Below are 25,407 nucleotides of genomic sequence, written 5' to 3' on the forward strand. Positions count from 1 at the left end.
TCAGGTGAGGTGTGGACTTTGAAATACTGACTAATATAAGTTCAAATGGAGTTGTAGGTTGAACGCAGGGGGAGCAGTTTCACTATAACTAAGTAAAATAAAATGGAAGATTTCAGGAAAGGGGAACAATGGACCATGAGGGGCTACAGAGTTACTGAATATATTTAACATGCAGTTATATAACCTTCAATATCTGCTTTTTACATTCAAGAATTTTCAGAACCTGGCGATGGACAAATTTTTTGAATAATAACCATTTTCAAAATATTCTTCCGTATACTGAGCAGTTAATAAAGGGAAACCAAAGTATTTACAGCATTTTATTACAGTTAAGGTGAAAGATGAGGTTGAGATATTTTGTTTTAATTAAGTTTCTAGTTTTAAAGCACCCATCAGAGGGTTTTCCTATGTTCACTCTAGTCCAAAATCTTGAAATAAAAGTGTCTAACACCAGAAATACTTTACTTATGACATAAAATGATAAAATTATTTATGATGGCCTATAATGATGTCCATTATTTGTTTAATTTTTCACTTCTTTTTCTCCAAAGTGAACTCAGTATCATGAAGATACATCCCGATATTCTGGTCCTGATTATTAATGTCTGTTTTTTTCTGTTCCACATTTATTTTTGCTATCTCTGTTTTCTTTATTTTATTTGTGCCTATTTGCTTTTGTATTATCTATCATTACTCAGCCTTGTTCCAAGATGGCGGCGACCATAGTAAAAAGCAATGCAGGCGACAAAGAAAAAACAGCTTGGGATCCCTGAAGCGGCATTTGTGGTGTGTAAACCCAGATGTTTACAACGGAATTAGGCAGCTGGAAACGTACATAAAGTTTGTTGAATCTGAACAATGATCCAGCTGTTCAAACATGCAGTTGTTGATAAATGCAATGAAATAAAAAAAACTTTAGATTTTTTTAGATTTAGAAAGACGTGAAGAAGATGAAAATAAAACGTCTAAACAAACCAGACATAAAGATCAGAAAGTGAGTGAAAACATTTTTACACGTGAAAAGGTCGACAATTGAAAGAAAAGTTGAATTGTCAAAACTGAGTAAAAATTTTTATAAAATTTATAAAAATAAAATAAACATGAAATGATGAGACAGCAGGAGGATATGTGCAGTTTGTGACTTCCCTTTAAGAAACAAATAACATTATAAATATATCATCCTCTTTATCTCTAGCTGCTCTGCCCCACAGCCACAGAGACCTTCAGCGGTAAGATCTTCACTGGGAGGTCATCCAAGTGTCACAGTGTGGAAACAGCTTCTTCAGTGTGTATGTCTATTTTAGTGTAAGGATCAGAGACCTATTACAAAAAATTAGAAAATTCTGTAATGAAATCTTTCTGTCAGCCTGAAAGACGAACACAGACAGACAAAACCTCAGCTCGGCACAGAAAGGTTTTACTTGAAAACTCCAAAACCCATGAGTAGATTACTTTGAGTTAAAGTTAAATAAAATCTAAAAAACAATTTACACACTGGAGCACACTTAAAAAGAAACTAGAGGGAGTTATACAAGACGTTCACAGTATGCAAGTTTGCAGCAGTTGTACCGGCAGCAGTTGCAGCCTGTGGCCGCTGGGGGCAGCAGAGCCTCCGCTCTCTTCTTCAGACGCTCGAACTTGCGCGTGAGGAAGGAAGGAGCAGCCTCTCTCCAAGATGGCAGCGACCATAGACAACAGCAATGCCGTACAGGCGACGAAGAAAAAGCACCTCGGGATCCCTGAAGCGGCGTTTGTGGTGCGTAAACCCCGACATCTCTCACCGTGTTAGATGTTTACAGCGGGATTAGGCAGCTGGAAACGCACCTTTTGTGGCTGTAGCCGGTGTGTGGGCGCGTCATGCTAGCTGCTAGCTAACAGTTAATCCTGGTGTGTGTGTGTGCAGACTGGGCGGCTGCTCATCTCCTTCTATGGACATTACAGACCGCCGGTGCTCCGGCTGCTTCTTATTTCAACATATTTCACTATTTATTTAACATATTTTAGCCCGCTACACATTAGCTAGCAGCTGCTTTGCTCCTGAATCTGTTGGTGACATTTAAAGTAGCGTTAGCTGCCCACAGTCTCCTTCAATCATTTTCTCGTTGTAAAATAACTGTAAAAGACCCAGCACATCTCTAAATACAGGATTAAGTTCACCAATAATCACATAATTGATAAGGTAATTAATACAGACAGTGGTTTATACCTAAAGGGAATACATATAAATATTTAAACAGGCACATGTTACTTGTCAGGTCTCTTCTTAGTTGACAAAGAACCCCAAAAAGTCATGAAATTATCATCATTATGGCAGAATCTTATTATTATTTTCAGATATTTTCTGTCCAAAAATGTGGAAACCTGTCTTCAGTTATTCTTTATCCAACCAACAGTCCAAAACCTAAACATATTTAATTTACTATAATATGTGGCACCAAAAAGTATTAATATCTACATCAGTATAGTCATGGATCTTTAGTCTCTATTTTTTCAACTTATATCTATACTTTATGTATTCTATAAAGTTATTGCATACAAATTAGTCTGTAATTTTATTGTTTGTTACCTGCTGCATTGTTTTTGTGATTTATGTGAAGTGTCTGCTGTCAACACTACAATTTCCTTTTGGGATTAATGAAGTTCTCTCCATCTTGTTCAGGATATATCTTTGTCATGACTCTTTACAAACAAGCTTGGAGGGAGCCTTAATGTTTTACATTGAGTGTTGTATGATTTATAATTTAATGTAATATCTTGGCTCACTGTTTGCACTGTCCGTTGGATTTTTCAGGAGGATGTCGACTCTTTTATGAAGCAGCCCGGCAACGAGACGGCAGACTCGGCGCTGAGGAGGCTGGACGAACAGTACCAGAAATACAAATACATGGAGCTCAACCTGTCTCAGAAGAAACTCAGGTAACTGAAACACACTCTCAAGGACACATATAATCAGCCGTAACATCCACATTCCATTCAGCTACATAACAGTGTAATGAATTTTCTGGTTGCTCTCCTGTCTTGACTTAATCTCCTAATTTCTCTCGATATTTAGGTTGAAAAACCAGATCCCACAAATCACACAGACGCTAGAAATCCTTCGACACATGCAGAAGAAGAAGGTGTGTGAGGTTTTTGTGGACTATCTTTGAAATGTTATGTACTGTAATCGTTTTTTGTTTGTTTTTTTACAAATGGATTTTGAATTTTCCCTGGCTGGTAGTTGTACTAAACATCAGTATAATCATGCTTTAAGATGCCGGTGCAGCAGATATACATGTGTCTGAATTATAAAAATGACAACAACAAAAAAACTCATTAATTTTTAGGTTGATCCACAGAACGAATTATATTCAAGACAGTAACATTTCTGAGTGCTTAAGACAAAATTGTACAAGCTAAAACAACATCCTTGACTTTTAACCTACCTGTTTAACAAAAAAAAAACATCTAGTTGAATAATTAAATTATATAGAAATGAATAGCTCTTAAATCTTGTCATATAAATCCTTAAATAGCAAAAACAGTTGTTTATGTGTGAGGTTGTTGTGGCTGTTGAGCTGCTGCTTACTCAGAAAATGTCTACACATCATGTTAGGTTAAAGAACAGGACTTAATTGTGAGTGCGCCACACTTTTTGTTTCCCCAGGAAACCACAGAGCCCATGGAGACACACTTCCTATTGGCTGACAATGTTTACTGCAAGGCCTCAGTGCCGCCAACCGACAAAGTCTGCCTATGGTTAGGGGTAAGTAAAGTTTAGATTAAAGTCAGGTTTATTTACCGTTGCATAGTGTTTCATAACAAAACCTCGTCTCAGAGATAAAACAAGAACATGAGATGTTATAAAGTTACTGTTACTTCACTTCTGAAACAGAAAAGCTAAGGATGATTAATGAAGTGATGTAATGCTCTGGAGAGGTGTCTGGATAAGTCGGTTGTCATCTTTACCTCATTTTGAACAAATCATCTCAGAAGCTTTAAACTGCCCAGTTTCTATACAAGTCAAGTGCTGTCTTGGCGATGAAGGCTATAACTTCAGTTCTCTTTATGTCATCATTTCATTCCTTGCCACCACCCCCCCCCCCCCAAAAGGCCAACGTCATGTTAGAGTATGACATCGATGAAGCCCAGGCTCTCCTAGAGAAGAACCTGTCCACCGCATCTCGTAACCTAGAGACACTCGTGGACGATCTGGATTTCCTGCGAGACCAGTTCACCACCGTCGAAGTCAGTATCCTTCCACTGAATGGTCCACCCAGGTTTGGCTGATAAGACAAAAATGGTGACATCTGCTGGCTAAATTCTTGATTCTGTACTTGTATGAATGGGTTAGATCTGAGAGCATTATCAAACAGTTTGTCAGAGTAAAAGTGGTTGTACTGGTCGTATATTTCAACAACATGCTCTTGGTACAAATAATCCTTCTGCCGCTGTTGTTCCTTAAGTCACCGCTCTCCTCAGACATGGCACGAGTCTACAACTGGGACGTGAAGAGAAGGAGCAAAGAAAACCTCCTCAAATCAGCAGACAAGTCTTAATATCGACGACACAGTGTCCAAATCCCCTTATGCTAACTATCATCTCTTTAGTCAATAACAAAAAACAGACCCCCGTCTCCCAAGTCATGTGTATGTTCACCCCAGTGCTTGACAGATAGAAGACATGTTTGAAATATTTCCAAAAGTCGTGGTGCGCTTGATTTAACTCATTGAGATTGTTAAGGAGATGTGCAGGTGCCATACATGAAGCCGGCTAAATCAAGCGCACGTCTTAATTCTTTGTTGGGTTTTCAAATATGTCGTCTGTCAAGTCAAGCTCAGACCTTCCACCACTACTGTTCTCTGTTGATTTGTTACTTTTTAAAGTATTTTTTCAAGTAAAAACTAACAAAAAACAAAGGCAACGAGGCAATTTTTGTATTCTTTTTAATGATTTCAGTATGTTCCAGTTGTTTTTTTGTTTTTTTTTGGCAGACTACGAGGGTTCTCTCGCATCGTCTTTTCCTCCCTGCAGTTTTCCTCCTTACGGACCTGACACATCTGTTTTTTCTCAGCCTGCAACAACATTCACATGTGGGACTTTTACTTGAGTTAGTAAAAACACAGTTGCCATTATACTCCATAGAGCCTGGTATGTAGGATGACAAAAGATCTCTGCAGAAGAGTAATACAGAATAAAACTAGTTCTGCCTTGTGGCTCTGGTTATCATTTCAGGACTTTTAGGAGTTGAGAAGGATCCACTGTTTTCCTCCTCCGTCCCTCGACTTTCCACCCTCGATCATCTCTTCCTCTACTTCTCCACCTCCTCCTCCTTTTTGCCGCTATTCTGTCTGTATTTATTTGTCTCTCACTGTACTCATTAAACAATGAATGAAGTAAAAGAAGAACATTTGGGCAAAGAGATAAGACCTTGACCTGGTGCTCTGTGTGTTGTTTATTTTCTGAGGAGAAGTTATGAGAGGTAAGGTAGAAAAGATGTTTGAAGTCAAATACCTGCAGGTAACAAAGTGCCACGCAGAGCAAAGCAACACTGAGAGAGCACAATAAATAAAAGGTAGGAAAATAACATGAAATTGGACATAAGATTTAAAAAAAGAAAAGAAAGAAAACTCAAAAAGAAGCACAATAAACAAACAAGCTTAACGCAGACTGTGGACACAACAAGGTCCCTGTGTATGGTTCATTCCTTTTCAGCCTTTTGACCACGTGTGTCATGGAAATGGTTTTAAAATATTTCATTGATTGACATTCATTTAGAATATAAAACCAGGAATTAACAAGATTTTACAAATTAATTAATTAATCCACAAAAAATGTATGTATATATTTCACCCTAAATGTTAAAGACAAAACAAGAAAAATGGGTTTCACATTTCCTCAGAAGCCAGGGTGATGTCTCTAGTTTGCTTGTTTTGGTTCCACGAATTGTTCACACCTGGAATATATTCAATTACTGTCCAGAAAAGGTATTTGGTAATGGTATTTTTGCCTCATACTTGTGGTCCTCCATATAATGAATTCTAAGAAATTTTTATTTCCACTGAAACTAAAAGTTGACGTGAACCCAATTTTCCATGTAACTGTATCACATGTTGCTGAAATGTTGATTGTCTTACTGACTCCATCCCTCTTGTAATTTCTCCCGGAACTTGGTTTATAGCTTTTCCGCATCCCCCCTGAAAATTGTAACCACTTTCATTCATACTGTATTTTTCCAGCTTCAACCTTTTTGATAATGAAACATTGTAAGGCCTAATTGATATTGTTGTAGTCGTGCCTGTCAGGAAGGCTTGTTGGACCTGAACTGTTCAGTGTCCTCAGTGCTTCCACCCAGTGGTAATATGTGGAATTACAGCACAGCATACAGTACTTCTAAGTACTGCCGGACCAATATGAATGGACTTAGTCTCTTCTAGTATCATTATTTGTTTTACTTACAGCTTTTTCAGCTGTTAACATATTTGAAAACTACCATCACTAGCATGTCAAATTCGCTAATGGCAGCTACTGTTTGCAATGCACCCACTTTACAGTACAGAAAACAATCACTGAATTATTTTGATACTGAGGGAAATGTAAAAGCATGGTCATTTCTCAAGTAGATTTATGGACTTTTATCCGCATTATGTCTTATTACTCCGAAGAGTATGAGTTTTGATGCAAGTTAAAGTTTCTAAGAACCTTAATTTCCTGTTGAATGTTCATCTCCACCACAGTACACTGACCTCTTTCCCTGAAGTCAGCATCTTACAAGCTTCATCTGAAATTACTGAAGCCTACTGGTTTTTTAGGCAAAGCAGCTTTATTTTTATGGATGCATGGACAGTTTAAACTGTTAAGGGGACGTACTGACCCCTATAGCCCTCAACTGTTGCCCTTTGTGCATTGTGTGGTTATAAGATTAATCTGAGCACGTTTATTGATGACTAATGGGAGAGGACAGAAGAAGATACACATCTGTTTTCAGTTTTGGGACTAATCTTTGTGAAATGCTGGATAATTTGAACATGTGTCGAATTACAATATTGTCCAACTGAAACATAGTGAAGTAGAAGTATAAAGTATAATATGGAAATACTCAAGTAAAGTACAAGTACAGTTGGTGACTTCACCCAGGTGTACACACTGAAAAGAATCGTGTGCTGGGGACAGGATTGATTAGGTTTTTTTTTGTTTTGTTTTTATTAGAGATTTAAATTTGGTGGATAGATTTGTTGCAAATGTAGGTTTTTGTGTCCCATAATTATCGACTAGTCTTAACATTCCCAAGTTTCAGAAATAGCAGCCTAAAATGAAAAAGGCAACCACCTTGTGTTAAAAAAAATAGGAGAATATGCTTATTTTTCCAGTCACATTTTATTTGTTATTACACTGAGGGCAGGAAATAGCTATTGTTAACCTACAGATACATGCTTTTGAATACAGGAATGACACATTGATGACATGTTACACATCAGAGTGGAAAGGTAGAAAAAAGTTGACTGTTCTGTCGTAATCGCTCATTTGACCCCTAAATAATGTGTGGAAAAGTCTTGAGGTGTCACCAACATGTCAGTTGTAGCCCCAGTTTTAACTCTGTCAATATTATTAGCTTATTAGAATAAAATAAGAGTTTAAAATGATCATGGCTGGTAGACAAGCTCCTTGGACACAGCCAGAAATTCCACCAAAATTTGGCAGTAGGCAGGGATTAATTCAACATCCATTACAGATACATTTTCTTAAAAAATATATAGGGGCATTATTCATGGCATAAAGCTTAAAGGAATATTGTATGTATTGTATTGCATAAGGAGTGGAAACAAGGGGGAAACCTCTACATGTATTGTGAATAATGTCATCGTAAATTTGTTTATTTGCCTTCTTGCCACGACACAAGTCGCCAAACATCTCAACTCACAAAATCGACCTAAAACTCATTTATTAACATGTTTTATTGTTTGTTTAATCTGTACAAAACCAAAGAGTAAAAGCAAAACGTTTTCGGTGTTATGTTCCAGTTTGTTTCTTGCTTTATATCCTGGGGTTTTGTCTTGATTAATTAGCTTTAGAGGTGCTGTAAGTAAGCTAAGCTAACCAGCTGCACCTTCGTTAGCTTAATGACTGGAAGCTAGACACAGACACCATGAACACACAGTTGTTTTAATTTACTTCTTTGGAGTCCACTTGGACTAGGGGTGATGGATTAGTGTCACAACAAATTAGAGGGTACACATACGTCCGCACAGAGCCTTTGGGTGCTCGACGATGCGAAGAGTAACACTAGCTTAAAGCTACTTGAAGTATGAGGGAGCACAAAAAGTATTTTTGATTTGATTTGAACATGTGAGATGAGAGTGCTATGGATCTTTAAATCTTAGTGTAGTTCCCAAAATGCTGCACTACGCCTCTGAACATGAAGTTGTAACAAAGTGAGAATAACAGTATTATAATAGAGACCTATTTTCAGCTTGTCTGAGGTTGCAGCTGTGCTGATAGCAACCACTTTACTGACAGTTGAAGGGAGTCCAGCAGTGCTGTGCCTTCTGTATGAAAGCAGCCTTAGTGAAACCAAACACTGCCAGGGATACTGGCAGAGAGCGGTGCAGAGTGCCAGTAAATCATCCTGTATGGGTCCCTGGAAATAGGCCAAAAAGGAGATTGCTTTGCTGTCAAACATGAAACTGCTTTCAATCGTACCAATAGCTCCCTTCAAAGTGTCCTTTCTTGATCCATCCGTGGGTCCTGAGGCGACTTTGTCAGCATCTCTGAATGGAATATCTTTATTTGCACCAAGCCAAGCCTCAGTTCAGAAAAAGCCTGAAACTGCTTGTGTGGAAAAAACGGCAAAGTCTCCCAAAAATGCTTCTTCCACATTCAGTAATGTCACGTGACTTCCTAGAAACTTGCTTCACTGACAGTCTGTAGTATCAAGCCAAAAACATTAACAGCCACTTCCAGACCATTAACAACTGGTCGGGCTTCTGTGGGGCATCTTTAGTGTTTAATTGCAGGCTGCTTTTTTCACACACTGAGTGAATCATGTTTTACTGGAATCAGCTGAGTGGTGACCAAGTCGAGTCTGTTTCAGTATCTTCAGGATTAAGACTGACTTAGATATTTCCCTCTTTAAAAAGTATGTGTCAGTTTTGGTCTTGTTGGATTCTGTTAACACAAAACAACACAAAAAAAATATCCAATCGGTTGTAGGGCATTTTGGTTGATGACATCTTTTCTCTGGAAAGCGATACAGATCTATCATTTTAGATTTTGTGACCAGAGGAAATATTCTTTTTGACAACAAACCAACAATAAATTGCTTAAGTATAATAGTAAGGGTTTAATCTTCCTGCCAAATACTCAAACACTATTGGAAGAGGGAAAATAGCTTGCAAGGACCAAAACCAAGCTTTCTGCAGGTGTTTACTGAAGTAGTTTCATTTTCTCATAAACTTAAACATTATAATTTTGCCCAGATTTGGTGTAGAAAACCAACAATGCTGTCCTTTAAAACCATGCATCTCCAAAACAAAAAGAAATACAAACAGAAACATTACGCTTTGATGCATACCCCCACCATGACATGAAATGCTCTCAACTCAAAATGTTGAGGTAAGTGGTAAAAAATAAATAAATCTCCTGGATACACCAAAATTTATCGGGTTCTTCTGTGGCCCAGGCGCCATCTGTTCACCAAGTTTGGTGCAAATCGGTTCAGTCCTTTTTACGTAATCCTGCCGACACGTAAACAAACAGACAGACACGAGTGGAAACATAACCTCCTTGGCGGAGGTGACAATCCAGTGGGGTTTCAAATGATTTATTCTGGGAAAATAGAGGAGAACTGTATCAACCCATGAAAGATATCTGATCTTTTAGTTTATATGAAAAATCCAAATTCACCAAATTTAGAGATACATGGTTTTCATTGGACAGCAACAATAAGAAATCAAGAGCTGAGGGCTAAAATCTTTTCTACAAAACCCCTGAAGTGGCTAAAACACCCTTTTATTCCCTCCAAATACGTTTTTTTTTTTTTTGTGCACCATCATGTTTCTTTATTCCTTCCTAATTTTGTGCTCTTTTGCATTTAATTTAAATTTTAGGCCAAGTTACAAGAAAAATTCAGTAAATTCATCTACTGTGGTGAAGAAGCACTGTGGTGTATGGCTGCCACCAAACAAATATTTTCGTTATCGATTCATCTGTCGATTATTTTCTTGATTAATCATTTAGCTTACAAATGTTACAAAATGTTATTATGTCTTCAGTTTGATTGTTTTGTTCAAATCCTCATATTTGAGAAGCTGAACCCAGAAGATTTTTGGCAGTTTTGTTAAAAAAAGAAAGAAAGAAAAAAAGGCGATTGATTGATTACCTGTCGACTGACTAATCAATTAACCTGCTAATTTTTGCATCGTCTATTGCAAATTAATTAATGAAAACTTAAATTAAAGAGAATGCAAAAAGTATAGTTCGTGAACAAAAGGATTGTAATAAGGGAATGCAAAAAAATTATTGACAGGGAACAAAAAATTAATAAGGGAGCGCAAAAAAACAATCGAAATCGAAACATGACCTTTTAGATAATCTGTATTTTATTGTAGCTACTTAAAGGAATAGCTTGACATTGTAGGAAATACTGTTACACTTATTCACTTTAATGCTGAGAGTTAAATAAGATTGATACCACTCTCACGTTTGTACGCTAAATATGAAGCTGCAGCCAGCAGCTGGTTAGCTTAGCTTAGCATAAAGAGTGGAAACAAGGGGGAAACCGCTTGCATGGCTCTTGTACAGATTAAACAAACAAGATAGAAAGTCTTTAGAGGTGCTGGTAGGTGGGTTTTGTTACTGCCACTGACTCCAGTCTGGAAACCAGCTGCTGGTTGTAGCTTAATATTTAACAAACAGACATGAGAGTGGTATCATTCTTCTCACCTTAACTCTCAGCAAGAAGTTTGTGTTTCCCAAAATGTGACTACTGTGTTTCCTTAAGACAATATTTCAGAGTGGAAGCGAGATATTACAGAGCTTGAAGATTAGACTAGGTGCTGTACAGTGTAGCAGATCTACCAGCTGCTGGAGGACTCTTGACAGCAGGAGCTGCACACACAGGAGACTGCATCCACACCCACCCACGCAAACTTTAACACCTCTGAACTGTCTACTCCACAGCGGCCGCTTGGCAACATGTAAAGGTGCTTCAGCAGGAATCACTGTGGATGATAGAGCAAGTCAGAGAAATGGAAAGACCAGCCCTTCACTGTCGAATCTCAAAAACACAAGGGCATCAGGAAGAACTTTTTTAATTCCTGGGAGAACTTTTGCAGATCGATCTTTTCTGCCTATAGCAACAGCATTTCACACACTTCAGTAGAGAATAATGCAGCGTGTATAGCCGTGGAGGTGGATTATCATTAGAGTAATTTCCTTTCAAGTCTCATCATCAAAGCTGTTTAAGGAGAAAACGGTGTGTCGCTTTTACTGGAAATGTTTCTAATTCACACATTCACACATTTCTTATATGATACATTCATGTAAAAATAAAATGACACACACAAAACTCTTTGGAAACATGTAAAAACAAGGCATACAGTGTAAGCAAATGAAGCACTTACAGTATCCTCACTGCCCTACAGGACTGTAATTATTACTATAAATAAATGTAAAAAATAAATAGGTGTTATGATCATAGCAGGAATATACATGCGCAAGTTATGTGGGATTGCAGATCAGATTAGTAGTCAAATAGAGTTTTAAAAAGGTTTTCAAACAAACCGTATTCTTCCTAGAACTACAACAGTATCTCAATCAGACAAATGCATTTCTTCATATTGAGAGAGAGAGAGAGAGAGAGAGAGAGAGAGAGGAGCAAACACTTAAAATGGGGATTCTGCAAAACAATAAATATCTAGATGCACACCAAGTCATCCAGGTATTTGTAGTAGGTAATTTAAGGTACATTTAATTGCTAACAATGCTCTTAGTGTCTATCTATTCCTTCGCAATGTTTGAATGAAAGTCATTCAAACATTGAATGACAGCAAATACAACCAAATATTTATGCCAGGGTAAACAGATTAATATATTTGGTCCAGTGTTGATCCCTTAAAATGTAGCAGATTACCGGTGTTGGACAAGCAGCCGACGAGTCGGCTGCTGATGTTGATTGACCTTTTGTAGACGTTTTTCATCTTTCATTCTCTCCTGTTCAGCGTATCCACAGTCTCCCAGCCAATGTCACAGTATGGTACACAATCAGATTTAGTTTTCTTTCTGGCATTTAAAGGAACAGTAACTGGTCTGAGCTAAAGATGTTAATGTAACGATATAATAAATGCACACTTTAAAGGAACAGGAAACATGCTCGTTTATACGCTTAGATGAGAAGAGCAGCTGGTTAGCATAGCTTAGCAAAAAGACTGGAAGCATGGGGAAACCATTAGCCTGGCTCCGTCCAAAGGTAACAGAATTCACCAACCGGCAACTCTAAAGCACGTGAATTAACATGTTATATCTTGTTGGTTTAATTGGTACAAACATCGAAGTGTAAAATGAACAATTCATCATCTTAGCTCCGCACAGTTAACTTCCTGGTTGCCCGGCAAGGTGTTTCCCCCTATCTCCAGCCTTTGCGCTAAGCTAAGCTAACCAGCTGCTGGAGGTAGCTTCTTATTTAGTGTACAGACATGAGAGGGGCGTTGATCTTCTCATTTAACTCTCCACCAGAAAGCGAACACGCAAATTTCCCAATATGTCACACTATTCCTCTACAAAGTAAACTCACACAGCAGGCAGAAAACTGTGGTTTAAACCATCAAACATCCCAGTAAGCACTGATTTTTGGGATTTCTAGGTTAAAATTAGGTGAAAACCGGGCTAAATGTGGCTGAAAGGTGTTTTTTCTAGTTCACATATAACAATGTTTCAACAGTCTCACTGACTGCACCTTGAAATAGTGTCAGTGAAATGATGTTGAAACTAGGCATTTTTCGAGATGTAAATGATCGTTAGTTAGAAACACCTTTATGTAATGTAGAGGTCTTTTAAAAAAAAACGTAGAAACCAAAGTTAAACCAGCTTTAATCGAGACGTGTGCTACAGCCAATCAGTGACACCACAACTAGAGTTTTCCCTTGATTCGGTGCAGATTTAACTATTGAAACTCCAAAGTTATCTTGGCAGTTACATCCACCTGTAACTTTGGAAAGCATTAAAATGAAAATAAAAATTTGATGCAATATTACACTTGCGCACACACATAAAAAAGGCATGTAAACCACTCTCTCAGAACAAAACTTAACCTTGTAATGTCCCTGTGCCTGTATCTGTGTTGGGTTGATTTAATGCCTGCCAATTGGACCTTCTTTGCTTGACTATGTTGTGGTACAGTCCTGTCCGTATGCGTGCATTGTGGGTAATGTGGTTCATCAAGTTTCCCTCTGCGTGGTCTGGTCCCTCTCAGTTTGCTTTGCCTTTGAGAAGTAAATTATCTCCAGTTTCCTTTTTTGCACCTTTCAAATGTCCCAAATAAAGCTCCACAGTTAAGGTGGACTTGGCTATAAAGGTGCTTTTTGGCTCCAACATTCCAATTAGTCCACCTTAACAAGTCCCCAGTTAATGGCAGACGATTAGGAGTTGTTAAGCTAGTCCAACAAGTCCACCTCGGTCAGTTAAGCTGTACACGTTGCCTCTTCCTGCTTAAGGAGTCCATTAGGAACTGGATGGGTGACAGTGTTATGTTTTAGTGTGGTATTTAGCAGAATGATAGTGGATATAACCATTGTCAATGTCATTGAGCTCACTGGAGGCCTAAATTGTTCCACAGAGAAATAATCTGGTCTCTGGCAACAAAATAAAGGCTCCGGGAAGGAAGTCTGTCTTCCCTTGTTAAATCTAGGACCTCCAGGACTCCTCCATTGAGCTCTGATAGTGGAATGTGGAGCAAGATGTCAGCACAAGAGAAACACAATTCTTGTTAACAAGGGAGGGTTAATCTAAGGGTGCTGACTAAAATGTTTTGAATGGTATGTGCTAGGAGGATGTTGGACACCAACGTAAAGGTGACCGTTTTGTATGTGATCATGTAATTGCATATTGGAGGAGAGGAGAAGGGTAAGAAGTAGTGGGAGGAGAGGTGAAGGAAGAGATGATGGGAGAAAGAAAGACGACACGTCAAGAGCGTCATCTCATTTTGGCGAAAAACTAAAATGGATCCTCTTTTCTAAGGCCTTTCTAAGACTGTCAGGGAGGGATATTCAGGCAGGAAGCCCATAACAAAACTAAAGGATTTGAATCATGGGAGCCCTCGCAAGTAAATGAGCATCTGTGATCCTTCCTCTCCAACAAATAAAACGCATTTAGAAATGGGCACAACCCACCCATGTATAAGGTGTTCTTTGCCGTTTTCTACCAGCCTTTTCCTTGAAACTCCTCAAACATCCCCTTCCGTGTTCAGTCTGAAAGAAGAATAACAGGGGGCTGCCAGTTAGAGGGCCGACACCTCAGTCCGTCAGCCACTCCCCTCTGAATCCTTCCCTCTCCTTTTCACCTTCAGTCCCATCGTTCATAACTCTTTCCAGATCAACAGAGACAGCGGCGGTCACTCTTGGTCACTTCCTCGGAGGAATGAACCACGTTGGGGACAAACCCGCTCTTCACGCCTTCCCAGCCCTCCTGGATTGTGATTTCGCCAGACCGCACCAAAGCGAAGATGTCTCTGGTCAGCTCAGTGAAGGCGTGCTCCACATTGATGGCATCACGGGCCGACGTCTCAATGTAGCGCATCCCGTACGCTCCCGCCAGCTTCTCTGCCTCCTGGCGGGTCACCTAGAAGATCAAACGAGATGAGATGTGGAAACTGGAACTAGTAGATGCAATGCGCTCTCTGTAAACCACTGCAGAAGTTCTGAGATCTTAAATCCAAATCATCAGGAAAAACTAAGGAGCTAAGAAGTACTAAGGAGTGTATGCAAAGTTCTCCTACATGAGCCATTATCTCATTGTTGCAGAGCACGACTCGAAGTTTGGTCAGATCGAGGATGACCTCTAGAATTCGTTTGTGCCAAGACCAATAGCACTTTCTTTTAAAGGGTCTTGGTGTGGTTGTTTTAGTCTGCGTTTTAGTACAATTGCTGTGTTAAGATCTCCCCAAATGAATCGTACCAAGAATCAAAATGAACCAATTAATGTATGTTTCTGTTTGCGTCATCGCTGCATCTCAATAACTGAAGATTTTTTTTTTAAATCTGTTGTTGGATTTAAACAATGGCTTTGCTAAAGACGTAAAGGCCAGGAACTATGGCAGTGTAACTTAGTTTAGATCCTGCACTAGGACTGAAGTCCAGATAGTTTACTGTGTTACAATGAAATAACACCAAAACATAAATTATGTTTTTGAAAGGAATGCTTTTGGTACATTTATCCATGATTTGTGGACTACTTCTTCTCCAGTAGCTCACCATGACAGAGCCAGTTGTAGCTGCTTGAATATTTGTCTGTGGAAGATTAGTGCTGGATTAAAATGTCACAAATAAAACCCAATAGACATCAACAAACCCCCTTTATTGTATTAAGGGTGATCCAGCACGTACCCTACTAAGATTTTGTACTCATGGCAATCCTTTATTTATAGACTTTTAGATAAGACAGTCACACAACTTTTGACAGTAAGTAGTAAATTGAGCGTGGAGATAAAAATGGAGCGAGCAGGCAACAGAGTAAGCGGTCAACAGCCTAATACAAAACAAATAATTTTATATTTTCCTGAGCAACATCCGTGAGATGTTCATCAGTGAGAGGAAACATGCATAGAATAATTCATATTTTAAGTTTTTTTCATGATAATCAAAGGTCCATTTTATTCTACAATTGCTAAATAGTGTCTCCGCATTTTGATTAGGCTGAAATAAGCCCGGCTGCACACTCAGAGGTTGATAAAAAATTATCTTGCAACATTAAAATATTACAAAGACTGAGCAAAAACATCAAATCATCTGCACTGAGTAGCTTCACTTACATTTTTGAGATGTTGCCAGCTAAGCAGCTAGAAAATTAGCCCTCTACAGTAATGGTGAGAGTGAGTAGATCAACATCAGAATGAAGTGGCTAAGACGGGGAAACCTTACATAATTTCCTGGTTTATTTGATTTTAATCTTGCTCTTACAACATTTTATAATACGATTGTAGACACAGTCTTGTGCAGATTGAGTGTAATCCTGTAATGTCTAATTTTCAGTGGGGTTATTTTTGCTTTCTGTCAGCCAGCTGCCCCAAGAGAGAATTAAATAAACAGTGACGACTCGCCTCTGATCCAAATGTGTGCTGATCTAAATGTGAACAAAAAGGTTATTTTTAAAACTGCAGACTTTGATAAACTGTATATTATGTAACATTTAAAAGGGCCACTAACCTCAGCAACAAATTTTAACACAACACAGCCTGATAAGAAATTGTTGTGTTCATATTTAAATTTAGTTTTAGACTGTAGCTACACACCTGGCGCTGTGACTCCAGGTCACACTTATGGCCGACCAGTAAGAAGACGATGCTGTGGGGTTGGACGTGGCTACGAGCCTCCTCAAGCCAATCGTGGACGTTCTGGAAGGAGCGGCGATTGGTGATGTCGAACAGGAGGAGCCCGCCCACAGAGTTACGGTAGTAAGCCCTGGTGATGGACCTGCAGAGGATGTAAAAGGTAAGGAAATATGATATGATCTGATAATGTTAATACTGATAATGGTGGCAGATTAACTACTCTAAAAGCTTCATAATTCTTCTAACACAGACAAAAGCAGCCTCTCATTTCTAACCTTTGACCCTCAATTTGTCATCTGAAATGACAACTGTCACTGGTAAATTATATCATCTGTAGCTAGCCAGCTAAAACAACAAACGTTAGCTCCAGTTGGTTGACAGTTTTCTCTGCCACCAAACATGGTTTCTTGCTAGGAGCTGGTGGTGATTGTCACTTGACAAGAGCTTCGGCCATCGTTGTCGTCATAGTACAAGAGGTTATAATACGCCCTCTGAGCAGCACTGCGTCTTCAGGGGAGATTGGAGGCTGCATTGAGTTGCTATTGGAAAGTGTTGACACCAAATGGGGCTAGCTGGTTAGCATGCTAACTTCAGTAGAGGAAAAAACATGATGGAGACGAGTTAACATTGACGTTGCTTTTCCACTACTGAAGACGGCTTTTGACAAGTAAAGGAATGAAGTTTGATACTGAACGAGGGGCGTTTCTTTTTAGATTGGTAAGTAAACAACTGTTAATGCTAACACTGGCTATTTAGCAATAACAAAACTTACAAATAATTCCTTTAATGTTTCCAGTGAATTTGGTTTAAACAGAGAACCTTGGCTGTTTATCTTACACACTTTGACAAACAAGGCAGAGGTTAAATTAATCTTGTGAGTGTTTGCACTTTTAAACAGTAGGTTTTAGTGTAGCTAACAAAATGCTCTTTGGCCTTGGAAGTAAAATTGTGTTAGCATGCTTACTTGTGCAGACGAACACATAGAAATCCACTCCTTGCACTTTTGCTCTCTGATTTTTGGTTTTTGAAAGGAAAAGACTGTTATCTCGGGTCAGGATAAAGAGACAGAGGGTAAGCTAAATTCTGTGAAAAGGATAATTAGAGACGAACCCAGGGGAAAAGCTAATCAGGGACAGAAACAGATGACAGGAGTTGTGACAGATGGAAAAAAGGCAGAAGTGATAGCGGTGTCAGGTGCAGGAACTGAGAAGGTGAGAACAAGTTGGATGGAGAAAGGGTGAAGAAGAAGGAAGTGAAGCTGGATGTGACAAATTATGCCTAAAATGATAACCTGGGTAGTCTTTCTTGTGATGGAATATATCAGCATGATTACTAAGTGTACACCCATTGGCAACTTTGATGCAGTAATATCAATATCAGCCTTTAATATCAGCTGAGCCCAAGAGGAAAGAAGAATCATGGGGTTGGATTTTACATAACTACTTCATCACTGCAGTCCGACTGGGAGGAGAAGTGCTGTGAGATTTTGACAAGATGTGACACTTTGAATGCACACAAACACACACCCAACCCTCTTATGAGGCGTCTATCTTCTCACAGTATCCTCGCAGTGAGAACGTCAACATAAATGTGACGAGAAGGAAAATTATAGGTTTGAGGTAGAGAACGGAAAAAGAGACGTGTCAAGAAAGAGGAATAAAAGGAGGATTAGTCGACAGAGAGGATACAGTAAGGGAGGAGGAGTAGGTGGCAAAACAAAAAATCAGAACCAGCAAGTGATTCATTTGATTCGACACACACAAGCACACGCATGTATATTTATGGAAGGAAGGACCACACAGATGAAACACCAGTGACTAAGACGAGATCAGCGTCGTCAGTAGAGAAGAAGGGAACAGATCAGGAGAAAAGAAAAAAAACAAACCGCGACACAAAATCCCAAAATATCTAAAAACGTTGGTGTGCAGAATGACAGCCTTAGTGGACCTACTGAGAGCTTTTAACTTGTGCCGCTAATTTATTACCACACCCAAGAGAAATAGCAACACAAGAGCGACAACTAATTACAAATTTAAGTTAAGTTGAAATCCTCGCGTGTGGCGTGACGGTTCACCGGTTTAAGGACAAAGGATAAGGCTGAAGTCGCTCTCAAATTCCCATCTTATGGTTTTATTTGTAAGAAACACTCAGACTTCTCATCAAAATGGCCCCTTTGGTGTTTTGCATTGTGGATGATAAAAACGTTCTGATCTGATCCTTTGGTCTAGGAAGGATGTGTCACAGTTGCCATGGAGACGGTAATCATGCTGACAGGTGAGACCAGTCCCCCTCTGTCATGGCGGTGCATAGAGATGAATGTGCGTGTGTTAGTGTTAAAGATGCATTTTAGCCCATGAGATACATACAGCACATCATTATGGCTTTATTTTACCTCTCTCTCTTATAAGGAAACATTTGTATTTCAGTCTTTCAGCTAAATTTAATTTGATCTGTGATGGTATGGGGGTTCAGACTTTTACAGTGCATGCTGCTTTTAAAAAAAACATCTTTTATTAGCTTTTTTTTCATAGTTTTAGTTTTTCTTGTTCTACTTTGTTTTATTACATGTTTTGTGCTTTTTTAATATGTGTTTTATTTGTTTATTTTGTTGCTGTTTTAATTTATTTTTAACCAGTTTTATTCAAAGTGTTTTAATGGCTCCTTTCTTAATGGTGCTGTGGATTTCTTTAAATGTTTGTTTTCCTCCATAAAGCACTGTGTAACATTGTTCTGAAAGGTGCTGTGTAAATAAAGTTTACTGATATTACCTAGTAACATTTTACATTACACCTCGAACACGGTAATAAAGGAGTGATATGTGATATATTGGGGAAAACATGGCAATACCATGACAATTACAGAGGCAATAGTCTGGTAATATTTTAAGACCAGTGGTAAATTTAGAATAAGAATGAGGGGTAAACAGGGGGGGGGTTACAATTATCTTTAACATGTCATTAACACAATTTGAAATAACTTCATGTTTGAGTTATGATTCCCCCTCAGACTCAAAAACAGCTCTATTTTAGAGGTGCAGGCACCCATGATACTAAAACACACACTTGTGAATTTCCGGTATTCAGAACACTTGAAGGCTTTAGAAACAACCCCTCAGGTCAATTTTCCTGCTTGTGTCCCAAACCTCATTTAAATAACAGCTCTTTATGTTGTGCAGGCAAACAAATTAGTTCCAGGTAGCAATTCAAGTTTTAAGACCTCCTGGTTATGTGCTTAATTTCTGGGCACTTGCCTTTAAACACAGACAATTATTACATTTTGTTTGGTATTTCACAAGCTTGTCTACATTTAGAAATGTACTAAAATGACATTTCTGCCTGGTGGCAGCTGTTAATCAGATATCCAATCTTTCTAATCTTGTAATAATTTGATGCTTTATTGATCTCTATGAGAAAATTAGATTTTCTCACTCTCCAACCCCCAACAAAGAGGTCAGAGGTCAGCTACACTAGAGGAAGTCTATCCATTTCTCAGTTTTTGTGAGAGCAGCTGGTCTCTTTTCCAAACTATTACGATAAGATAGATAGTGGGAAAGAATTAACCATCGATTACTCTTTTAGTTTTCAACTGAATCAAAATTAAAGTGGTGGACCCCAAATTCTTTGTTTTCATTGGGGACATCTGTGGTGCATTTCCCAGAGATCACCTGTCTGTCGAGCATCACGAGGCTTATAATGTGAAGTGTTTCCCTTACATTTTTGAGCTGATGAAACTTGAGTTTCTCTTTTATTTGTCAGGGAGCTGTTCATGCCGTTCCTCTGCCTGTTTAAACTCCAGATCAACTGCTTTTGCAGGAACATACAGTACAGCTTGTTACCTCCTATTGTTGTTGTTGTCATATTGTTTCAGAACAGTAGTACATGGTGATGCTTTAATGATGATTTGAAAAGTTTGCAACGGAAAACTCGTTCAACTGCGATGCATGTAAATAAAACTCTTCTTTGTCTTGATGCCTCTCACAGTGTCACTATAGTGAAATATTATAAGATTCATGTCTCACAAACAAAACATACCATCATCTCAATGAATATGATGCCTTCTGTAGCATAACTACTCTGACTGGGCACTGAACTAATACTTTAAATACACTTGGAGTTAGAATTGTTTTTACTTGTAGAGTATTTTCACAGTGTGGTTTTGCTGCTTTTACTTGCAGATCTAAATACTTCACCTCCATGACAAATAAATACCATAAATGAGGATGTATTACACAATTTAGCACTATAGAGGCACATTGTAGGGCACTAGTGGCATGTTATCTCCAGGAAATCAAAATAAACTGCACACATAATATTCCCTATAAAGCTATAAAAATTCAGGAGACGAAAAACACCACAGGCTACAGACTACTTCCCCAAATGCTCACTGTAAAGCTCCGCACATTATTATGGTAATATTATAGGAATATAGCCTAACTCTCTCATGCACTCATCTGTTCTCACCTAAAGCGCTCCTGACCCGCGGTGTCCCAGATCTGCAGCTTGATCCGCTTCCCGGGCTCGATCTCCACCAGCCGGGAGAAGAAGTCCACGCCGACGGTGGGGTCCGACACCTGGGCGAAGCGGCCCTCCGTGAACCGCCGTATCAGACACGACTTGCCCACCGTGGAGTCCCCGATGACGATCAGCCGGAACTGATAGAGCCATATCGCCTCCATGACTTTGGCTGTGCCTGTCTGTCGCTCTGCCGGTCTGCGGGTCGGTCTGTCGGTCTGTCTGGTCTGCGGTGTGAGAGGTTTGAGGGGCGCGTGCGTGCGTGCACGAGAGAGAGAGAGAGAGAGAGAGAAAGAGAGCAACAACATTAGATTACTCCTAGGTCGTTTAAAAGTATTTATAAAGGCTAATGTTTGACAAGGGATTTGATTTGTACAGGGATTATAGTTAGTGTATGTGGTAGTTTACTCAGTAAGAGCTTTATTGTGATATAATGAGCCAACTTTCATCATAACATTCTGCTACCGTGCTCAAAGTTTTGGAACTACAGTTCCCATGATGCTTTAGGGGAATGAAAAGGAAGTATAATGCCATGGATTCGGTTGGTTGGCTGTTGTTTACATTTTGGAAAATCGGTGTTATGGTAAGCCGAATTAACTATCAGCACTTCCTGTTTTCAGTAATTCCACGGACGGATATACAACTATCTCTGTATTAGTTAGATACTGAAGAAAACTTAAAAACGCGATGATTCTCAGCAAAGGTCTGTAGATGTAAGGAGTGTGTTTTGTCTTGATGATTACTAAGTGGATTTATGGACGTTTATTCACAATGACTCTCAACGTGATATCATGTGTAAGTAAGTGTAAGTCGCACTGAATCCAAAAATGTGTGCATCATGTATGTGGGTTCAAATTTGACTGAGTTGTGACTCTGAGAAAAAGTGCTATTTTTGACAAAAATTGAAGCAGTCTGATGCTAACCGCTTCCAGCAACCTCTGCTGCTGCTGCTGCTGCTGCCGACCATGTTGGTAAATCATGTTTTCTGCTCTAAAGCAAAGCGTCATATTTTATAAAGTGAAAATCGTAATCAGTAAAGTTACTAGCAACTAAAGCTGTCAAATAAACGCAGTGGAGTCAGTTTAGAGAAGCAGATGCATAAAGCACACAAGTAAGTAGCATAAAATGGAAATATGCAAATCAAGAATGCTAAAAGTAGCTTAAAAGTTTACATAGGGACAGTAATTGAGTAAATGTAGAAGTGGTCTTTACCCTTCTATAATATTCCTAACACATTAAGATTGGTATGGTCTTTGGTCTTGCAGTAATAACTTGATAGCCTAGTAAAATTATATTCTATAATTATTTTATTTTTCATCTCAGCTGGAATCACCTGGCTATGATGCTTATGCTATGCCTCAGTTTGTATTTATTTTTGGGACACTTATGGTATTCTTTGTAAAAAAAAACAAAACAACAACACATACAATACATATTCCTCGGCTAATTCTGTTTTGAGTCAATCACTGAACTATAACCTTTAATTGGCTTTTTGCCCACACGTTCACTTCCCCAACCACCCACACACTCCCACACACACATAACTGTCTTCATTGTGTTCAGTGCGTGCTTCAGTTAAAACCACGAGATATAAGAGAAAATCCTCTTATGCTTTTCTAGTCACTTGATGGCGTCAATTGATGTTTTAATAAGCCCGCTGTTTGGATTATTGGCTGTAATGCCCTTTTTGATATGAGGCTTTGGCATCTGAATGTGTGACCTTTCACATAATGAGAGCCATAGTATGACACCTTAAAGGAGAACACTTTTCTTACTTAGCATTTCTCTGCCTTTCTTTTCTGTGACATAACTCTGAGTGCCAGTGGAAGTAAGTAACTAAGTACATTTACTTAATTTCTCTTCTGCAATTTAGCACCAGTTTCCCCACTATTTCCATTTCTTGCTACTTCCTACATTTCAGGAGGAAATATTGTACTTTTTACTGCACTACATTTATCTGAGAACTATATAGTTACTTTGCAGATTGAGACTTTACCTACAAAACATGTGATCAGCCTTTAAAATATGTTGATTTGTTACAGACAAATTAGCTGCTTTGGCTAGTTGTACCTCAATCAATGATACAGTAGCCTAATATATTACTTAAATGTCAAAGTATCAATCTGAATGTACTCATTCTGCCTAATTTGTACTACTATTTCAAGTATATTTTGCTCATAATACTTAAGTACTTATGTAAAGGCTCTTGCATTGTATGTTTATTTACTTCACAGCAGAGAGAAACAAGAAAATTAACTCTCAAAACACCTTTATAATTTCTGTTATTACTACTGAGGTGAAATTTGCATGTAATAAATAACCTTGAGGAGTCAAACCAGTGGAATTGATCTTCAATACAGCAAAAGGAAAGCTATAAATATTGATTACATGCTCCTATGCTGGTCTTCATTTAACTGAACATCAGACGTATTAAACAGCTTTAAAAACATATGGTTTTAGATTCTTAACTTTTACCTGGTGTTCGTATTTCAGACAACAGAAAACGACTCAGCAGTTGTGTTTGCCGTCTCAGAGACCTCAGCTGTGGTTTGATTCAGCGGATTTGCATCTGCTTTAAATCTGTGCTTGTGTTGACAGCACCTTATCGTCAGGACTGGATGTCCCATATCCCAAATAAGTCTGTTTGAATTTCTTTTATTGGAGTTTGGTCTAACAGGGAGTCTGACCACAAACCTTAAGTAATGTCACTATGTCGGTCACTGTACATGTCTTTGTTCATGCACAGCCAATATGACATAAAACATGCAGTATTCCCTATTTGGTCCAATACTTTATGGTGATTTCTGTATCTCATCACTTTTTTTTTTTTTTTTTTTTTTTTTTTTAAATGTGCAAGTGGAGTTTTGTGTCAAAAAGGGAAGAGAAGCGTCACCACTTGAGAGATTTTCTAGGCTCTATCTGTGCCCCTTATCTTCACACTATACTGCCATCAGTGACCAGGCCATCAGGCGGGCAGGGAGCCAGACACATGCAGCCTCCCATCACCCCCTGCTTGTCTCTGTGGAGTCGGGTTGCGTAGGCCGGTCGGTATGCAAACATTAGTGGCCGAGTCCCCGGTGAATAGCAGCCTTATGGGCTCTCACTCCGGATGCGTTAGGGGCAGTTTGGAGGTAGCTGGACTTTGAGTTCTTGTAGTGGCCGATCACTTTTTAATGGCATTATACTGTGAATTATTCTATTAGCATGTGGTTTCATTAGGCTCAAGCCAACAATGTTCATGGGCTACATATAGGGCTTTCCAAAACGTTAAAGATTGCAATAAAGATTTGAGTGGCTTATTATAGGCCCACTCATAAGAGGACTCACAGCAGATTGTTTTTATTGCACGCTATTAATAGGCCAGTGCACATCACGACAGAAGAAAAAGGCCTGTCGTGTTTTCTTAAGGGAGCGTTTAACCACGTTTAGGCTTCATGACATGATAAATAACAGAAATACAGAATGCAGATGGTACAAATAAAAGAAGCCTACTCGGGGCAGGAGTGGAGTGGACTTTAGGCCAGAATGGTTGCTCTCCTCACGCTGTTCAGGACCAGGCTGATGCGGGCTCCATGGCACCGACAATTCTGGTTGGATCGATCCTCAGGACGCAGCGAAACAACCGAAACAGCGACCTAAAAGCCTCCGGGAGTCGATGTTTGTCTTGGAGCCCGGTGACAGAGGCTGGTGCTGCAGCAGGCCCCTGGAGTCAGGGCTGATTTCCTTGTTAATGTCAGGCCCGATCGAGAGCTGCTGAGAGGAAAAACGCACCCCCGAAGCAGGTGCAAGAAAAAAAACAGATCATGCGCTTTCAGCCCCGACGAGCCACGAATAGAAAACCGCGACCGAGGCTCGGTTCTCTCTTTCGATCGCGCGGGTTGTTTATGAGGGCAGGAAACTCGCTGGCAGAGGGGAATCCCGCGGTATCATGTCTGTGCTGGCTGTGTGTTTGTAGGTTTGCGCTGCTGATGAAATGGCAGCGGTAGCAGCAGCATCATATAGCCTGACTCATCCCGCATCAGTACCACTACCGTAAAGGACCGTGCAGAGGCGCAACGCTGAAGAACAACAGCTACGGCCAATACAGGCCAAAAATGGTGGAATAAGACATATACATATCTGCTGGGGACATGATCTGCAAGTGACAAGATACATGGATATATTACAGTGTCTTTAAATAAGTAAATAGGTCGTATATAAGATGAAAAAGCAAAAGTCAAAACCTTTCCAGCTATAAAATCACTACTGAGTAGATAAAAAACCCTGTAACATTATAATGATTTGTATTAATACTAGCGTTTGTTCTTTGTTCTGTGATGTTTATTTCAAGAGTCATCCTGCACAAATAGTGCAACAAGAGGGAAGCTGCACATACAC

At 39.2% G+C, this 25,407-nt stretch overlaps 2 protein-coding genes across 2 annotated transcripts; one reads left to right on the top strand and one right to left on the bottom strand.

The window, feature by feature from the left end:
• The first annotated feature begins 1,611 nt into the window (after positions 1 to 1,611).
• vbp1 (von Hippel-Lindau binding protein 1) lies at positions 1,612 to 5,414 on the top strand. The gene is made up of 6 exons (XM_056368694.1): positions 1,612 to 1,756; positions 2,792 to 2,916; positions 3,053 to 3,119; positions 3,647 to 3,745; positions 4,093 to 4,231; positions 4,462 to 5,414. The coding sequence occupies exons 1-6, from the start codon at positions 1,676 to 1,678 to the stop codon at positions 4,536 to 4,538; spliced, it is 588 nt and encodes a 195-aa protein (XP_056224669.1). The 5' UTR covers positions 1,612 to 1,675; the 3' UTR covers positions 4,539 to 5,414.
• A 1,923-nt stretch (positions 5,415 to 7,337) lies between these two features.
• On the bottom strand, positions 7,338 to 25,063 carry rab39bb (RAB39B, member RAS oncogene family b). Its single transcript, XM_056368692.1, has 4 exons — positions 24,523 to 25,063; positions 20,980 to 21,257; positions 16,481 to 16,661; positions 7,338 to 14,811 (listed from the first exon to the last, which is right to left on the bottom strand). The coding sequence occupies exons 2-4, from the start codon at positions 21,192 to 21,194 to the stop codon at positions 14,566 to 14,568; spliced, it is 642 nt and encodes a 213-aa protein (XP_056224667.1). The 5' UTR covers positions 21,195 to 21,257; positions 24,523 to 25,063; the 3' UTR covers positions 7,338 to 14,565.
• Positions 25,064 to 25,407: the final 344 nt, after the last annotated feature.

This window comes from Seriola aureovittata, chromosome 23 (assembly GCF_021018895.1).
Source record: "Seriola aureovittata isolate HTS-2021-v1 ecotype China chromosome 23, ASM2101889v1, whole genome shotgun sequence".
Lineage (NCBI taxonomy): Eukaryota > Metazoa > Chordata > Actinopteri > Carangiformes > Carangidae > Seriola > Seriola aureovittata.

Coding starts and splice junctions, on each gene's coding strand:
- vbp1 (XM_056368694.1), top strand. CDS start 1,676: ATGGCAGCGACCATAGACAACAGCAATGCCGTACAGGCGACGAAGAAA. Junction 1,757..2,791: donor TCCCTGAAGCGGCGTTTGTG/GTGCGTAAACCC, acceptor TGGATTTTTCAG/GAGGATGTCGACTCTTTTAT. Junction 4,232..4,461: donor GTTCACCACCGTCGAAGTCA/GTATCCTTCCAC, acceptor CGCTCTCCTCAG/ACATGGCACGAGTCTACAAC.
- rab39bb (XM_056368692.1), bottom strand. CDS start 21,194: ATGGAGGCGATATGGCTCTATCAGTTCCGGCTGATCGTCATCGGGGAC. Junction 16,662..20,979: donor GCGGGTCAGGAGCGCTTTAG/GTGAGAACAGAT, acceptor CATCCTCTGCAG/GTCCATCACCAGGGCTTACT. Junction 14,812..16,480: donor ACCTGGAGTCACAGCGCCAG/GTGTGTAGCTAC, acceptor TTGATCTTCTAG/GTGACCCGCCAGGAGGCAGA.